Genomic DNA, 15,203 nt, shown 5'->3' on the forward strand with positions numbered 1-15,203 from the left:
CACACACACACACACACACACACACACTAAACCGTGAAAGATAGCTGACGAAACAACTGTTTCCTGATATTCATGTATACAAATGCCAAACAACATTGATGTAAAGTTCCTACTTATTCGGTAAATAAGCTTTTGAAATGCACGGGCTTCAGAGGTCAAGTCCATTAAAAGTCTCTGATTTTCAACATCCTGGATGAAAAATGCACCAGATGAAAATGTGCATATTTCATAAAGAATTGTTCCGTGTTCTTCTGAAATGCAATAAATTTAGTCCCTAAACAGCACAAATAATGAAGTTTACAGTTCTTCTTTCATTGTTATCACAGTCCTACGGGGAAGTGATGTGCTGGTTAAGCAGTGCTGTGACAGTTATACATGTACCTTTGTCAGAGAGCAGCAATGGGCGTTGTGTGTTTTGTAATTTTGTTTTGAATATCCTGAAAAACTGATGACTGAGTGTACATTATTTGCTGCCTGCATCAGAAACGCAAACTTTTAAAACAGTTTAATCGTCTGGCAGTTCCGTGTTTTTGGCATGACTCAGAGCACTTTGATGTAGCTTTAATTCAGCACCCCCTCACTAACCCTGATCCACATCAACACAACATCAACACAACATTTTCTACATTATTTGCAGTGCTGCTGATACATTTGCTGCCATTACTGCTCCTTGTGCTTCAATGCTGTTTATAATACAACTAATACTTATAACAGAGCAGTAACAGGTGTTTGCTTTGAGCAGTGAAACACAAGAACATCTGACGGCTGCCTCGCATGCAGCAGAGAAACTTGCAACATGTGACAGTCTTTATCTGAAATAGTCTAAATAATGATGTGAAGAGGACTCATGCTGTTTAAATTTATTTAATCTGGTTGTCCTTCACTCTTTAACACCCAAACATGCTCATGCAAACACACAGTAAGGCACATTTGTACTAAAAACTATCCCTTTTCCCAAACTAATACACAGCTTTGGCAGAGAAATAGTAGAAATATACCTGTGCCACAGAGAGACAGAAGACAGGGGGAGGTAAGAAAGTAAGAATTTTAAAAAACGAGTGAAGGAGATGAGAACAGGAAGAGGAAAAAAAACTGTCTAGGAAATGAGAAGACAAAGGCAGAAGTGCAAGTCAACTGTGTGCATGTTGTGAGAGGAAGGAATGGAGGTGCGCTGTCAAGAATTACAGCAGGTTTGATTCAACAGACAACAACTATACTCGTGAACGGGGGGAAGAAGTGAGTCGAGTCGATAAGAAGAAACTGACTGCTGAAGCGTTGAACATTCACCACAGTTGGAAGATGAGGTGAGTCATTTTCGAATAACAGCGATTATGTTGATCTGTTTGAAATTGTGATGCTTTTTTTCCCCCAAAAAGTTTGATTTATTCATGAATGTAAAACTGAAAATACACTGAATGGTGCAACTGTCGACTACTGTTACATTTGATTTAAGAAGCTCCACAGTTGTGGTTGCATTTCCTGCTGTGTCTGAGTGTCTGCAGCTCGGCGCAAGTCCTTCACGCTGAATGAAAACGTCTATGTACGTCTTGTGGGCATAAAATATTAGTAAATCCTGCAAGAGGTTTGAGGGATCACAAATTTGATTTTGAAGTGAAATGTTTTTTTGTCCATATTAGGCAGCGTTGCACTGAGCACAGGAAGTGGTCAAAACAAAAAAAAAACCTGCAGACAGGAAGCAAAGATTTCCCACACGCTGCTAACTTTGCAATAGCATGTACACATAAAATAGAACATTGTCACGATGCTTTGCAGAAGGACTTGCAGCACCTTTAGTTTGTATTAGTCGTTTTTTAAACTTTCCCCCCAAAATATTCAAAGTGACACAAATAAAATATATGAAAGTCTAAACGTGTATAAACAACCTCAATGTACTACTGAAAGAATCACAAAATAAAATCTCAGCCAGTTACTTCATAGTGGTTTAATCAATGCATTCTTCCATTCGTTTAATTTCAGAGACAGTTACTGTTAATTTTAAGTATAAAATATGGACATTTATAATGATATTTGTGAAATTTTAGATTGATATATCAAATATTTACAGATATGATACCGAAATAAAGAAAGAAACTGGAGATAAAAGTCTGACAGACAGTTAAATCAAATAGTCACTGATTATGGGTGAGTTGAATTATTCTTTAAAATTAAGTCGTCAAGGCAAGTAAGTACCGTCTTTGAGCACATATTAGCAAAAAAAATAAAAAATATGACAATGCAGAACTGGTGATATTTTCTGAACCACATGTTGTTGCATGTGGCTCCAAGGTGGCTCGGTGGTTAGCACCGTTTACTAGCAGCAAGAAGGTCGCCGATTCGCGTCCTAGTGAGGACACCCTTCTGTGTGGAGTTTACATGTTCTCCCCGTGCAGCGTAGGTTCTCTCTGGGTTCTCCGGCTTCCTCCCATCTAAAAACATGTTGAGGTTAATTGGTGATTCTAAATTGTCTGTCGGTGTGAATGTGAGTGTGCTTGGTTGTCTGTCTCTAAGTGTAGACCTGTGATAGACTGGTTACCTGTCCAGGGTGTCCCCTGCCTTCACCCTGAGTCAGCTGGGATAGACTCCAGCCCCCCACCACCCTAGTGAGGATTAAGTGGTGTATAGATAATGGATGGATGGATGTCGTTGCATGTGACAATATTACAAAACAAAAAATATAACATACCTATTTAACATCTGGGTTGAACTTTTATACTGATTGAGCAGGTAGGATAAGTTGTACCACAAAAACAAACATATTGCTAGATTGTTTATTCAAAATTGAAGGAGTGTCAACATGGTTCTCTGTTGGTCATAGTGTGGAAGAAAAAGAGTGAACCGTCGTCTTACCTAATATACTTACACAGTTCATATCCTTTTTTGGAAGAAATGCATGACGGTAAACTCTTAAACAGTTCCTATAAATATGCATGTATTCACACTTCACCACTTTTGCATAAAGCAAGAGAATCCTTTTGATCTTATCAGTTTCCACAATAATCATGAGAATACATGTAACACTGAAGTCTTGCTCACACAAGTGCAACAGATTGTTATTATTATTATTATTATTAAACTATTAAAAATATGTCAAGCTGTGAAAAACCACCACTATTTCAATGAAAGACTTTTCTGTTTGTTTAATATGGGCATATAATTCATTTTTCAGCCCCACTTTGTCGGCATAAACCTTGGTAATTTTGTTTTTACGTTCCTTGACAATTATGACTGCATTAGATTAATAGGGTACAATACAACAATAGCCAAACACATACATCTGTTGTGGTCGTGGGATTTTTCTGGTGATAAATTGCCATGCCTTGACATAGAGTTAATGGTAACACAATGTACATATGTCGTCAAGACTTTAGTGGTAAACTTCATCTCCTGATCATTGGGGACTGTTTGGATTGTCTTGCTTTGTGTTCCATTGGGAATGAACTTTACCTTCAAGAACAATCTCACAAGCTGGACCATGAGCAGAAAGTTAGTGTAGTTCATGTATATTTATAATAACTGCTTAAGAGCATGATTAGGTTCATTTGTCTACTCTGATTATAGGTATAAGGTCTCTTTTTTCTTTGTCAGACGATGAGTATTTTTAAGTAGGAGCTGCTTTTACCTTTGACGCGTTTCAACTGTTGCTTCAGTCTTCCTCAGAACTGACTGACGAACAAACTGAAGTGACATTCGAAACACGTCAAAGATAAAAACAGCTCCTACTTAAAAACACTCTTTGTCTGATCAAAAAAGAAACCTTATACCTAACAGCTGAAGAGTTACGGCAACAGTTCACTCTGTTTCTACAGTCTGAGTTCTTCCATCTATCATCATCTATACACCTCTTAATCCTCACCAGGGTCGTGGGGGGCTGGAGTCTATCCCAGCTGACTTAGGGTGAAGGCAGGGGACACCCTGGACAGGTCACCAGTCTATCACAGGGCTACACTAAGAGACAGACAACCAAGCATGTAGAATCACCGCGTAGCCTCAGCATGTCTTTAGAATGTAGGTGGAAGCCTGAGAAACCGCGCAGTCACAGGGATGCAATATGCAAACTCCACACAGAAAGATCCCAGCCCGGGAGACGAATGAGCTGTGAGTGTCAGTGCTAACCACCGAGCCACCATGAAAATAACTTTCTTTTCATTTTTGTGACCAAGTTTTCATAATAAAAAATATTCCATATATTCTGTAATATTGTGACACACGTGTGGTTCACAAAATATCACAAATTGGAGCCTGTACCAGCCAACATACAGTCACGGAAAAAATGATTAGACCACCCTTGTTTTCTTCAATTTCTTGTTCCTCACACTGGTGTGCTCAGACTCTAATAATCATAATCACAGCAGTTCCAATAGGGTCCTACGCACTTTAGTGCTCGGACACTAATTAATACTACACATCAGGTATGAGTCTTCATGGACTGAATCTCTAATCCATGCTCTTTACTTCCTTCCACCCTACAGTCTTTTTTCACTCTCTGTATCTTTTTCTCATCATCATTTCCAGTGAATCCAGTATATGTCAGGTGAGGGCAACAGTTATGCTGTATGATGACGGCAACAAGCGTTGGGTACCGGCAGGATCGGATACTCCTTCCTTGAGTCGTGTCCACATCTATCACAACCCTGAGGCCAACACCTTCAGAGTGGTGGGCCGTAAGCTGCAGGCCGACCAGCAGGTACAATACAAGCGTACACACGATCAACTCAACATGTTCTAGTTGGGCACACAGTCTCATTCCCAGTGTCCTCACTCACAGGGTGCTTTTTATTGTGCTAACCTTTGCGTCTCTCCTCCTGTGATCTGGAACTTATTCCCTTTCTACCATCGTTAAGGCCCTTCCATTTACTTATATGCACCTCAAGGAGATGAGGGGATAGGAGGCTTGCTGATGTTCAGTTCTTACATCCTCAAGTCTCCTCCTCACATCTTTCATCTTCACTTGGAGGAACTAAGACACAAGAAGCAGAGATGCCGGTAGGGGAAGACATGTAGTGCGTAATAAAAAGCACTCGTTACCGCTAAGTGAATGAGTTCTTAGGGGAACTGTCCCACTGTCAAATCAAGAAGTACATGACAATTCTCCAATACATCTTGAACCCTTTATGCATATACTATGTACGTTTTTGCAGATTTTGCCTGTTGGCCCACAATTTATATTGCTGTGACAATAAACACAGGGTTACTAGAAGTGGGTAAATTAGAATTGATAAATAAATGAATGAAAAAACAACAATGTCACAAGTAAAAACTCATTTTCATGTTAGTGTAAACACATAGATCATTGCTGACTAAGAGTGCTTTCTTAGTGTCACTCAAAACTTTAACAGTGTTTCCCTACTTACTCATTCACACACTTGCCTGCCATTGGTAGCAACTTTGGATTCAGTGTCTTGCCCGAAGAAACATAGGAACAAGCAGGAGTCAAGGATTGATCTCACAACCTTGTGATTAATGGATAACACACTCTACTACCTATGGCCCCTGCCGTCCAGTTATAATATGATGACACAATGAATACTAAATATGCCTTTACTGAAGTGCCTAAGCTGGATCCCACTATTGTACCAAATGACTCCTGAGGATGAAATCACCCCCACGCTGACGAGGTTAAAGTACAAGCTGGGGAACCAAGATGCACGCCTACAGGCAAAGCTTTGTTTAAGCTTAGCCGTTGTGAACTATTGTCAGATATACTAGTGGACAACGCATGATGCAGTGGTTTGTGCATACAAGTAGTGAAATGTTTACAGATGAAAGCTGAACATTAATGTACAATTGATTTAATGGCACACAATTAAAACAGAAGTGCTCATAAACAGCACAATGGTGCAGATGTCACTGCTGTTGATCTGCTGACCAATCAACTTGGATTTTGAAGTTGGTGGATTCCTCTGAATTTCTGAGTTGGGGTGTTTCAGTTCACATAGACTAGGAACTTAAAAATTGACAGTTTAAATGGAACACACCATGATTCGGTCTTACAGTGGAGATTGGGCCATTTTGTGCAATTTTCACAATTGCTTGCATTGTATCGCATAAACACACACGATACATCACATACACCTACTATGCAGTTCAATTAATTCAAACCACAAATGATCATAAACAGGAATCAACTTACCTCTGGCCCCTGACTTTTAATTGAACTGCATTGTTAATGATATTGCAGCTATACATTCACTATCTTTTATTTCTTACTTTTGTCAGGTGGTGATTAACTGTCCAATTATCAAAGGGATGAAGTATAATCAAGCCACAGCGACTTTCCATCAGTGGCGGGATCCAAGATACGTGTGGGGGCTGAACTTTGGCAGTAAAGAGGATGCAGTTCTTTTTTCCAACAGCATGATGCATGCATTAGAGGCTCTCAATGCACCAGCAGGTACAGGTAACCTCGAAACAGAAGTGTTTGTCTTACTCCTGCAGCAATGTTTAGCCTATATACCATGTGTCTGACATGAATTATCAAAGCCTGATTGTGTTTGTGAACATTGCAATAATGGGGTGTGAAGAAAAAGTTCAGAGATCGCACCAAAAAAACAAAAAACAAAAGTAAAACCGTACCCGATTTAACTGAAATTTGCCCACCATATACTAAGGAGGGAACACAAGGGAGCTGGGGAACTACGTGAGACAGGAAACATCTACAGAACTTGGGATAGTACAAAATGCTACAACAAACTAGACAGACTAGAGGTGATATTTTAGTTCAGATAGACGCTCAAAAGCACAACTACACGTGTGGTAACACTTCTGAACATCGCCTGCTTGATACGTGTGCACTCGAGGCCACTAGGCAGTCATACGACAGATGCTTTACCTTTGAGGCGTCGAACCAACATGGAGGTTCGATCGCAAACTTTCGGTTTCATAAGTTCAGTGAAAAGTATTTCTGAAACCATCTGAGGCAAGAAATAAGCTGTGCAGTTGTTGAATCTGTCCTCATTTTACTTCAACAACGGCTAGTTTTGTGAGGAATCAGATCTCCGCTCCCTGTGCCAAATTTGCATAAAGTTGAAGTCAAGTCTACTTTATGGAAATAAGCTTGCGGACGACACTGTGCCTCATCACTTGAAACTCCCTGCAATGCTCCGGAACACAATGTGGGACGTTTCACATACACGGTGAACGGGAAGCGTAAAATGTACAGATCACGTGGACACGCAGCATGAGACAGAACCAACAAAAGCAAGAGCAGAATATGGGCCTTGGTTGACTGACTGTAGTAGGTTAATGGTCCGGAGTCGGGCGGTGGTCTGAGCTCAGCCTTTATGGTCAGAAGGTGATGATTTGCAGGTGAGCCACTCCCCACCGCAGATGTCCACGATCAGGTGATCATCCAATGAAATAAAAAATACAAATAAATAAATTGTGTAAATTTTTTTAATGTCTTTATATTAAATACTCAGTGAGCTTTTGAATTGCCCCTAGGAGATAAATAAAGTTATTTGAATTGAATTGAACCTGCTCACATACAACACACACCTCACTCACGCCCACACTGAGGAAAGGGACAGGAGAGGGAGAAGGAGGGCAGGATGCCTTTAAGCAGAGGTGGAGGTGGAGGGCATGACACAAAGGCATGCAGTCCTACAACAAGCCAATGGCAGGTCACCCCTCAGCAATGATGCTATGCATATGTCTGACTGACTGAACAGGTAGCTCTGAAAGGGTAGCGGGTCCTTTTGGCATCATGAACAATGCATGCATTTACAAGCACTGCACTAATTTTCCCTCCACTACTCTTTACTATCACTTCTGTTTTTTCGCGGTTTGGGTCTACAACAAAACTCCAGCATCAGTGCAAATATAAACAAAAGTAGCCTCCACTTTCAGTTGTTCCATATCTTCCTGACACTACCCCCAAGTAGCAGCAGACAGCTACAACAGGTAGATGTGTGTCTGTAAAGCTCTAAAGCCACACCAACAAAGTACCGTGCAAGAGTTTCGGATGCCTCAGGACATTACATTAGAACTTTGCATGACAGTCTCGTCCTGGAAGTCAAATCCTCTGTCTTTACATGCTTCTGAGCTGAAACGCCTTCCATACGTCACACTTGGAGACCGCTTGCACCATGAAAAGTGCTGTTTGGTCGACTGGGTCGTAGTTAAATGTCAATTCTGCAAGTCAGAATCCTGATCCGGGGCAGGAACCGCTGCGCTCCAAACACAATACCAATACAATGTGTGCCATCAAGATTATTGTGAGGCTATGGTTAGGTTGGATTTTCCCTGGACTCCTATTACACTCCACTGTTGTCTCTGAGCTATAATAATCTGTATTCAGAGCAGTGTCAGAACTCATCAGTTATACACAATAATGTTTATCCTCAGGCCCAGCTCAGAGTCATCCCTCTGCACAGGATCAACAGAGAAGGTACTGTTCATTCTTTATGATACTAGGGCAAATATTTAATGCCATTGGGGATTTTTGTCTTCTGCTTTTATGTTTAACAATTTGTAATAGTTTGCAGAACAAATTTTCTTAAAAAAAAAAAAAACAGTTTACTGTGATTGGCAGATAATCCTCACATTTTAGAAGTTAGAACCTTTGGCTAAGTATGCTTCATGTATGATTTCATGAATCAGTCTAATCCTTCTAGTGTGCAATGATGGTGTTCAGATTTAACTCAGTAGTGGGAAAAATTCAAAAATGAACTTTTTCAACATTTGCAAAAAAATCCCCAAAACTGCAGAGTTTTAACACAAACAGCAGCATTTCTAAAGTCTGCGTTATCTATCCTTCTCTGTCCAGACAGGCGGCTGCTGCACCTCCTGTCCCTTCCACTCCTCCGGCTGCACCACCCGCTCCACCTGCCCCACCAGCCCCACCAGCACCTCCCCCACCCTCTTGCCCTCCCCCAAGTTCCTCTGGTCCATGCCCACCTGCACCTCCACCACCTCCCTCTGGAGGCATGGTCCCACCTGCACCACCCCCACCCCCGGCAGGAGGAAGTGGAGGTGGAGGTGGAGGTGGAGGTGGAAATGATCTGGCTGCAGCTCTGGCAGGAGCCAAACTGCGTAAAACAGCAAAGGTAAGTGAATACATGGTGTGTAGTCTCTCCTTTGTATAGTGCACCAACACAATCACCGTGATACACACTCCCATTAGACTATTTAAAGAGGATCCATGCTCCGAATATGTACTGAATATAGTGCAGCCCTTCAACATGGTGACTGGAGGTGCTTTTGTGTATGCAGGATGAGGGAGCAGCAGCAGCCCCAGCCCCCAAACCGGCATCGTCAGGCGGTGGAGGAGGCAACCTAATGGGAGAAATGAGTGCCATTCTAGCAAGGAGGCAAGTTACTACTCAGGAGACATACAGTAAAAATTGCAGATGATGTGATGATATTAAAGCTTTTGTGAACGTCTGTATTGTGCTACACCTATTCAAATAGGAGAAAAGCTGCCGATAAGCCGCCTGAAACAAAGAACGACAATGTAAGTGTCCTGTCAGTGAGTTCAGCTTCACTGGACTTTACTTCATTTGCTAGATTTTCTCTCATTATTCTGTAGTACGTATCTGTAAAATGAGCAGTAAGATACAGTGATATATCCGTTTATAACTACAGGAGGAAAATGACTCCTCAAAATCTAAATCCTCAGGACCAGGTGGTGAGTAATCTCTCTTACATGACTATAATACATAAATATGTCCTTTTTCTATACACCACATATAACTATGGTAGAAAGACTTTAAATACACATTGAGGTGAAAGAGACAGAAACTAGAAATACATTTAATTTTAATTTATCCTAATGTATTGTGAAAATATATATGGTCATTTTTCACCAGAAATAAATCCGTTCAAGGAAAAATCGGCTACCATTCCAAGGTAAGAGACTGATCTGTGACTCACCATTACAATATGCTTAATACCTCCTCAGAGCCATCCATAGTTATTCCACAAAACACTTAAAGCATCTGTGTATTTTTTTGCAACAGGCCCAAATCTTTAACCACCAGTCAAGGGGATGTCAGCCCACGTCCCAGCTCCACAACCACTGCTTCTAACTCTCCCACTACTCCAGGGTCCAGGTACCAGTCCCCACCTGTGATCCAGGTCTTTTCCCAACATGCTGCTTCTCAGAGCTCTGATGTTGCTGCTGTTCTCATCAGTGATGTTCTGCTTACATGTGACTCACTGCATCTAATGAAGCACTAAGCCTTTGATGGTATCTCTCTGAGGTTATGTTTATAGCTCCAGACTGAAACTGTTTCTAAGCCAATTTCAGTTGTCTGCTTTGCAGCAACATGTCGCTGTGACAGTGCTTTTGGAGTGCTTTGCTCACTGCATGAACATCTCTCAAGTATCCCTGTAAAGACCTGAGGAAGAGGTTGCTCTTACTTAAACATAAGCAGTCATTTGGACGATGGACAACAGTCTATTCTAAACACTAAATACATTTAATGTCTCTGACTGTTCCCTCCAGCTCTATTTCCCTCTTTGTCTTATCATTCTAAGACTGCCTATAACTTCTTTTGGTGTCTCTGTCTGAAGTAAAGCATGCTGCCTAGCTTGCTGTCTCTTAGAAAATATCTCCTTGATATATCATTCTGTTTTAGCTAATGGCAAACATGGATCTGTCCATCGTAGGTTGAAAATGATGAAAAAGACCTCTGATGATGCAGGAAGTCATCCTGATATGGAACGAGTCAAGCAGGTTGGTTCCTTCATCTTTATTTGAACGTATAATAGTGTCCTGCAACTTGTCAGTAAACGATAAAGCTGTCCATCATAACTTTATCATGGTTAACGTCACAACTTTTGCTGATAATGAGCAGAGATGCTACAAACTCTGTGGTTCTTTTGGGTCGTGCATGTGTTTCCCAATAAACTCTGACCTGCAGGCGCCAGAGAGAAATTTCTTCTTAAGTATAACAGATTGCAGTTGCAAAGCCATAACTTTGTGCCCAGAATGTCACTATTTGAGGTTTAAGACATTTGCTGAAACACCGATTTACTTTTTTTTGTCAAGTAAAACCTTTGAACACCAAAGCCTCATGCACTGCATGTGTCTGTTTAAAGGAAATTCTTGAGGAAGTGAAAAAAGAGCTCCACAAAGTGAAGGAAGAGATTATTACAGGTAAGTTCACCCATTGTCATTAGGTCAAACTACGATACTACAGACGGGGAACAAAATAAAAGGAAAAATCTAAACTCTTGAACCCTACAGTAAGGGAATGATTGGATCTGTTTTGCAGTAGGTAGCCTTTACTTGCACAATCGCCTTTTTCCGATAAATGGTAAAATGGTCTGCATTTATACTGCGCCTTTGTACCTTAGTGGTACTCAAAGTGCTTTACAATGTATTTTTTATCCACCCATTCATTCAAAATCCAATGATGACACATTTCTATACGGATAGGTGTGGTCTCTTTGTGGATTAATTTGCTATGGCTTTCACAGTGACCAGATTCCATCCTAACTGAACACCTATACTAGATTTTGGACCTATGTGGTCCACTGTCGCTCCACTGTCGCTCCACTGTCGCTCCACTGTCAAAACACTAAATGAGGGAATAGCTTCTGGAAGAATGGTGCTCCATCCTTCCAGTAGATGCCTCCCTATTTTACAAGTCTTTGCATAATTTGTTTGTAATATTGTGTGAGTTGCTGTACATGTAATCTGATTTTGCTGTTCATCTTGTTTGTATGCCGCCGCTTGACGAGGTCGTTATTGAAAAAGAGAACCAGTTCTCAATTAACTTACTTGGTAAAATAAAGGTTAAACTAAAAAAATAATTAAAAAAAAGATTCCAAAGACTTGGGGAATCAATGCCAAAGAGTTGTTCTGCTATAACGTGGTAGCCCAAAACCTTACGAAGACACTTTATGTCACTTTCTTTCCTTAATATTGCCACTTGTCTATAGATAATGTGTGTTTAAACTATTCATACTAACATGTTTATTATACCTGTATATTGCTCTGTTTTTCTCTTCTAGCACTGGTCCAGGCGCTACAAGGTGCACAGACCACAGATGATGGTTCTTGATAAGCTGAAAAATGGCTTCAGGGAACAATGAATAGGTGCGAATGGCTTATCATCCACTGCTCAGGCAATTTACATTCTTTGACCCAATAGAAATTCAGTTATTTTTACAAAGTCTAAATATCTAGTGTGAGTGTAGTCTTTTTTTTCATTGTGTCTTATTTTCCTGTATCCTGTTGATGATCCGGTTTCTCAAGTATTCCATTTTTCTGTTTGTGCACGTAAACATCACATCTCCGTTTCAGAGATCTGAATAAGTTTTTATCCCTTGTTTTGAATTATGCTAGCTGGAGTATTCTGCAAGAAACATGAGAACCCTGTACCAGAAGTCACAGCTGTGTATCTTCATCCACTATTCCTTTGTCTTATGAGGCGGCAAAGACAGTGACAGGCTGAAAGTATTTAATGTTTATTATTTCCTGTTGTTTGTAATAGCTGTCAATAATCAAGAGGAGGAATACTTTGGATTGTTGGGTTCTCTGTTCAAAATGTGTAAGGTCTATACTTTACTATGTTAAGTGCTATAAGATGACATGCTGTGAATTTGTGCTATATCTATATAAAATTGAAATTGGAAATTGAAGGTGGATAAGTCAAATCCACAACACAAGGTTGACATTTAGAAGTGCTACGCCTGCTGTAAACCCAAGTGACCTCATTTTCAATGGCCACAATTAAAGTAACTTAAGAGAAGGATAATTGTGATGCCAATTTTTCAATGTCCTTTAATTGCTGTTGCTGCACAGGTGGAGCAGAGTGAAGCGACGCAGACCAAAAACAGAATCTCCAGTCAGTATACTTGCTGTTAGTGGATGTTTATTTAATGGTATGCAAGAGATGAAAATACAACGGTTTTCCTATGATGAATTTGGGATCTGTGCTGGTCTGATGCTGGTCTGGTGAGAACTGTTGGCTCTCCCCCTACCTCTGCCCTCCTCTTCCTGTCACCTGTGCCCTCTACATATACACCCTGTGTCCATTTACCACCACCAAGTGTCAAACAATCCATATTAAATTACCTGAAGACAACAAACATAAATGACTCCTACACTAACAGCTACAGGAATGTCAGATGAAATTCACAGCTTGTGTTTTAAACAGTAATTCAGTACACTGGATAAGATAAGACCAATTTTATTGATCGCTCGCCAGGGAAATTCAGGATACTAGCATGTAAAAGAAGACATGAATAACCAGATCTCTTTGTGCTTTGTGGAAATGCCATATCTTGAATATCGTCAAAGTCTGGATAAGCCTCATAACTGGGATGCTAGTGTGCATATAATCACAGCCATTGTCTGTGTAGAATTAAACAGCTGGTGTGTTTTATTTGTGTAGCTAAAAGGATGCACAGGTTTCAATAATCACCATATGCCAACATAAATTCTTAAAAGTAGAGCAGAAATGCCCTCAAATCCTCTTTTCAATTCAATCTTTTCATATATCATTTCACAACACATGTCATCTCAGAGCACTTAAATAGTAAGGTGAAGACTTTACGAATTTAGAACAGAGATTGCAACAATCCAGAATTCTGTTTGGGTTCTCTTTTAGCAAGCAGTTAGTGACACTGGGAAGGAACCGAAAGAAAAACCCATTTAAAGGGAATGAACAGAAAGCTGCAGAGAGAACAAACACTGAACTGCAGGAAAGACACAGAGTTAGTGATTTGTAATGAGGATGCATAACTGTATAGAAGAAGAGAGAGGAGAGTAGAGGAGAGGCCCAGTGCATCATGGGAATCCCCCGGCAGTCCAAAGCTATAGCAGCATAACTAAGGGACAGTTCAGGTGATCCTGAGCACCCCTAGCTATCAGCTTTATCAAAGAGGGAAGTTTTAAGTCGAACCTTAAAAGTAGAGAGGGTGTCTCCCTCTAGAACCCAAACTGGGAGCTGATTCCACAACAGAGGAGCTGATAACTGAAGGCTCTGCCTCCCTACAGGATAGTTCAAGTTATTTAAATGGAAAAGCTCAGTTTGCTTCCACCCTCCCCATGATTTAAAGCACAACTTTTTTTAAATTTTTGTTCTTGTGCAAACGTGATGTAAGAAGATTCCTTGAATAAAACCCATCTTTTATATCATGGCTTCGTTCTTTGTTGGTTTTTAAAAAATATAATAAATTAGGTGTCTCATAAACACAGTACAGCGTTAGTAGGGAGCACAATACTGGTAAAGAGAAATAAATATATACAGGTAACTGGGTGGTGGACGTTCAAGGCTGCTGAAGGACTGGCTGAGCTGCTTTCATGTTTACAAATGGACTTCATGTCTTGAACCAGTGCCAAAAGTCAACATAAAGGACTACAGACCAGTAGCCACACACATTATGAGCACACCAGAGCGACTGCTTCTTCTCTGTCCTCTGAGACCACAAGTTGCACATGCACCTGACCCTCTGCAGTACCAGAGAAATGTTGTGTGGACGATGTGGTCCTCTACATGCTCCAATGGCCCTATTCTTACTTGGATAAACAAGGTGGATATGTGAGGATTGTGCTCTTCAACTTCTTGAGCACATTTAACATCATTCAACCCCTTAACAAGCTCGGAGAGACGTAGGTTGAACCCTGCTTAACTTACTGGATTTCAAACTATTTTACAGGATGACGACAGTTTGAAAGGCTGGAGAACTGTGCCTCTGGGATGATGGTGAGCACCACTGGGGCTTATCAAAGGCTCCATTTGTGTTTACTCTATGAAGTTGGGTTTAAGTACAGATCTGAGTCTGGCCACATTGAGAAATACTCTGATGGCACAACTATTGTGACATGTATCAGTATGGGTGTCAGTGTTGATGGATAAATGAAGCTTTTGTAAAGCACTGAACCATTTGAGTCAATTGTTTCGAAAATGGGTTCATGACTCGTAGCTTCAGTGACAGTGACCTCTCCTGGTGAAGTGCAAGGCTGCAGTCAAATTAGGCAGGTTAGTTGGTGGACGGGAGGCTTTTAATTACATACAAACACGCACGCACACCTCAATGAGCGGTGCTGGAGCAACTACTTTACTTTTGTAGATAAGACCTTTTGCTCTGAAGCATCTTTGCTTTGATCACCATTGAATCCTCACCATGGTCATGGGGGGCTGGAGTCTATCCCAGCTGACTCAGGGTGAAGGCAGGTTCACCTGGACAGGTCACTAGTCTATCACAGGGCTACACTTAGAGACCAAGCACACTCACATTCACACCTACGG

The 15,203-nt window shown here is 40.8% G+C and overlaps 1 protein-coding gene across 2 annotated transcripts; it reads left to right on the forward strand.

Annotated features, from left to right (window-relative positions):
* Positions 1-1,131: 1,131 nt before the first annotated feature.
* On the forward strand, positions 1,132-12,704 carry LOC103356032 (vasodilator-stimulated phosphoprotein-like). Of its 2 annotated transcripts, none has more exons than XM_008280071.1 (13): positions 1,132-1,304; positions 4,513-4,684; positions 6,217-6,397; positions 8,344-8,386; positions 8,765-9,044; positions 9,211-9,308; positions 9,409-9,451; positions 9,583-9,625; positions 9,807-9,846; positions 9,957-10,049; positions 10,609-10,675; positions 11,041-11,098; positions 11,959-12,704. In XM_008280071.1, the coding sequence occupies exons 1-13, from the start codon at positions 1,300-1,302 to the stop codon at positions 12,006-12,008; spliced, it is 1,173 nt and encodes a 390-aa protein (XP_008278293.1). In that variant the 5' UTR covers positions 1,132-1,299; the 3' UTR covers positions 12,009-12,704. The 2 variants fall into 2 exon arrangements, with proteins under 2 accessions (XP_008278293.1, XP_008278294.1); XM_008280072.1 differs by having other exon boundaries at positions 6,217-6,391.
* The last annotated feature ends 2,499 nt before the right edge of the window (positions 12,705-15,203 follow it).

Source organism: Stegastes partitus, unplaced genomic scaffold, assembly GCF_000690725.1.
Source record: "Stegastes partitus isolate 25-593 unplaced genomic scaffold, Stegastes_partitus-1.0.2 Scaffold180, whole genome shotgun sequence".
Lineage (NCBI taxonomy): Eukaryota > Metazoa > Chordata > Actinopteri > Pomacentridae > Stegastes > Stegastes partitus.

What these genes read in the sequence shown, in the direction of transcription:
- LOC103356032 (XM_008280071.1), top strand. An exon ending in AGCTGCAGGCCGACCAGCAG is followed by an intron (nt 4,685 to 6,216) that starts GTACAATACAAG and finishes TACTTTTGTCAG; the next exon opens with GTGGTGATTAACTGTCCAAT. An exon ending in CTGAAACAAAGAACGACAAT is followed by an intron (nt 9,452 to 9,582) that starts GTAAGTGTCCTG and finishes TTATAACTACAG; the next exon opens with GAGGAAAATGACTCCTCAAA.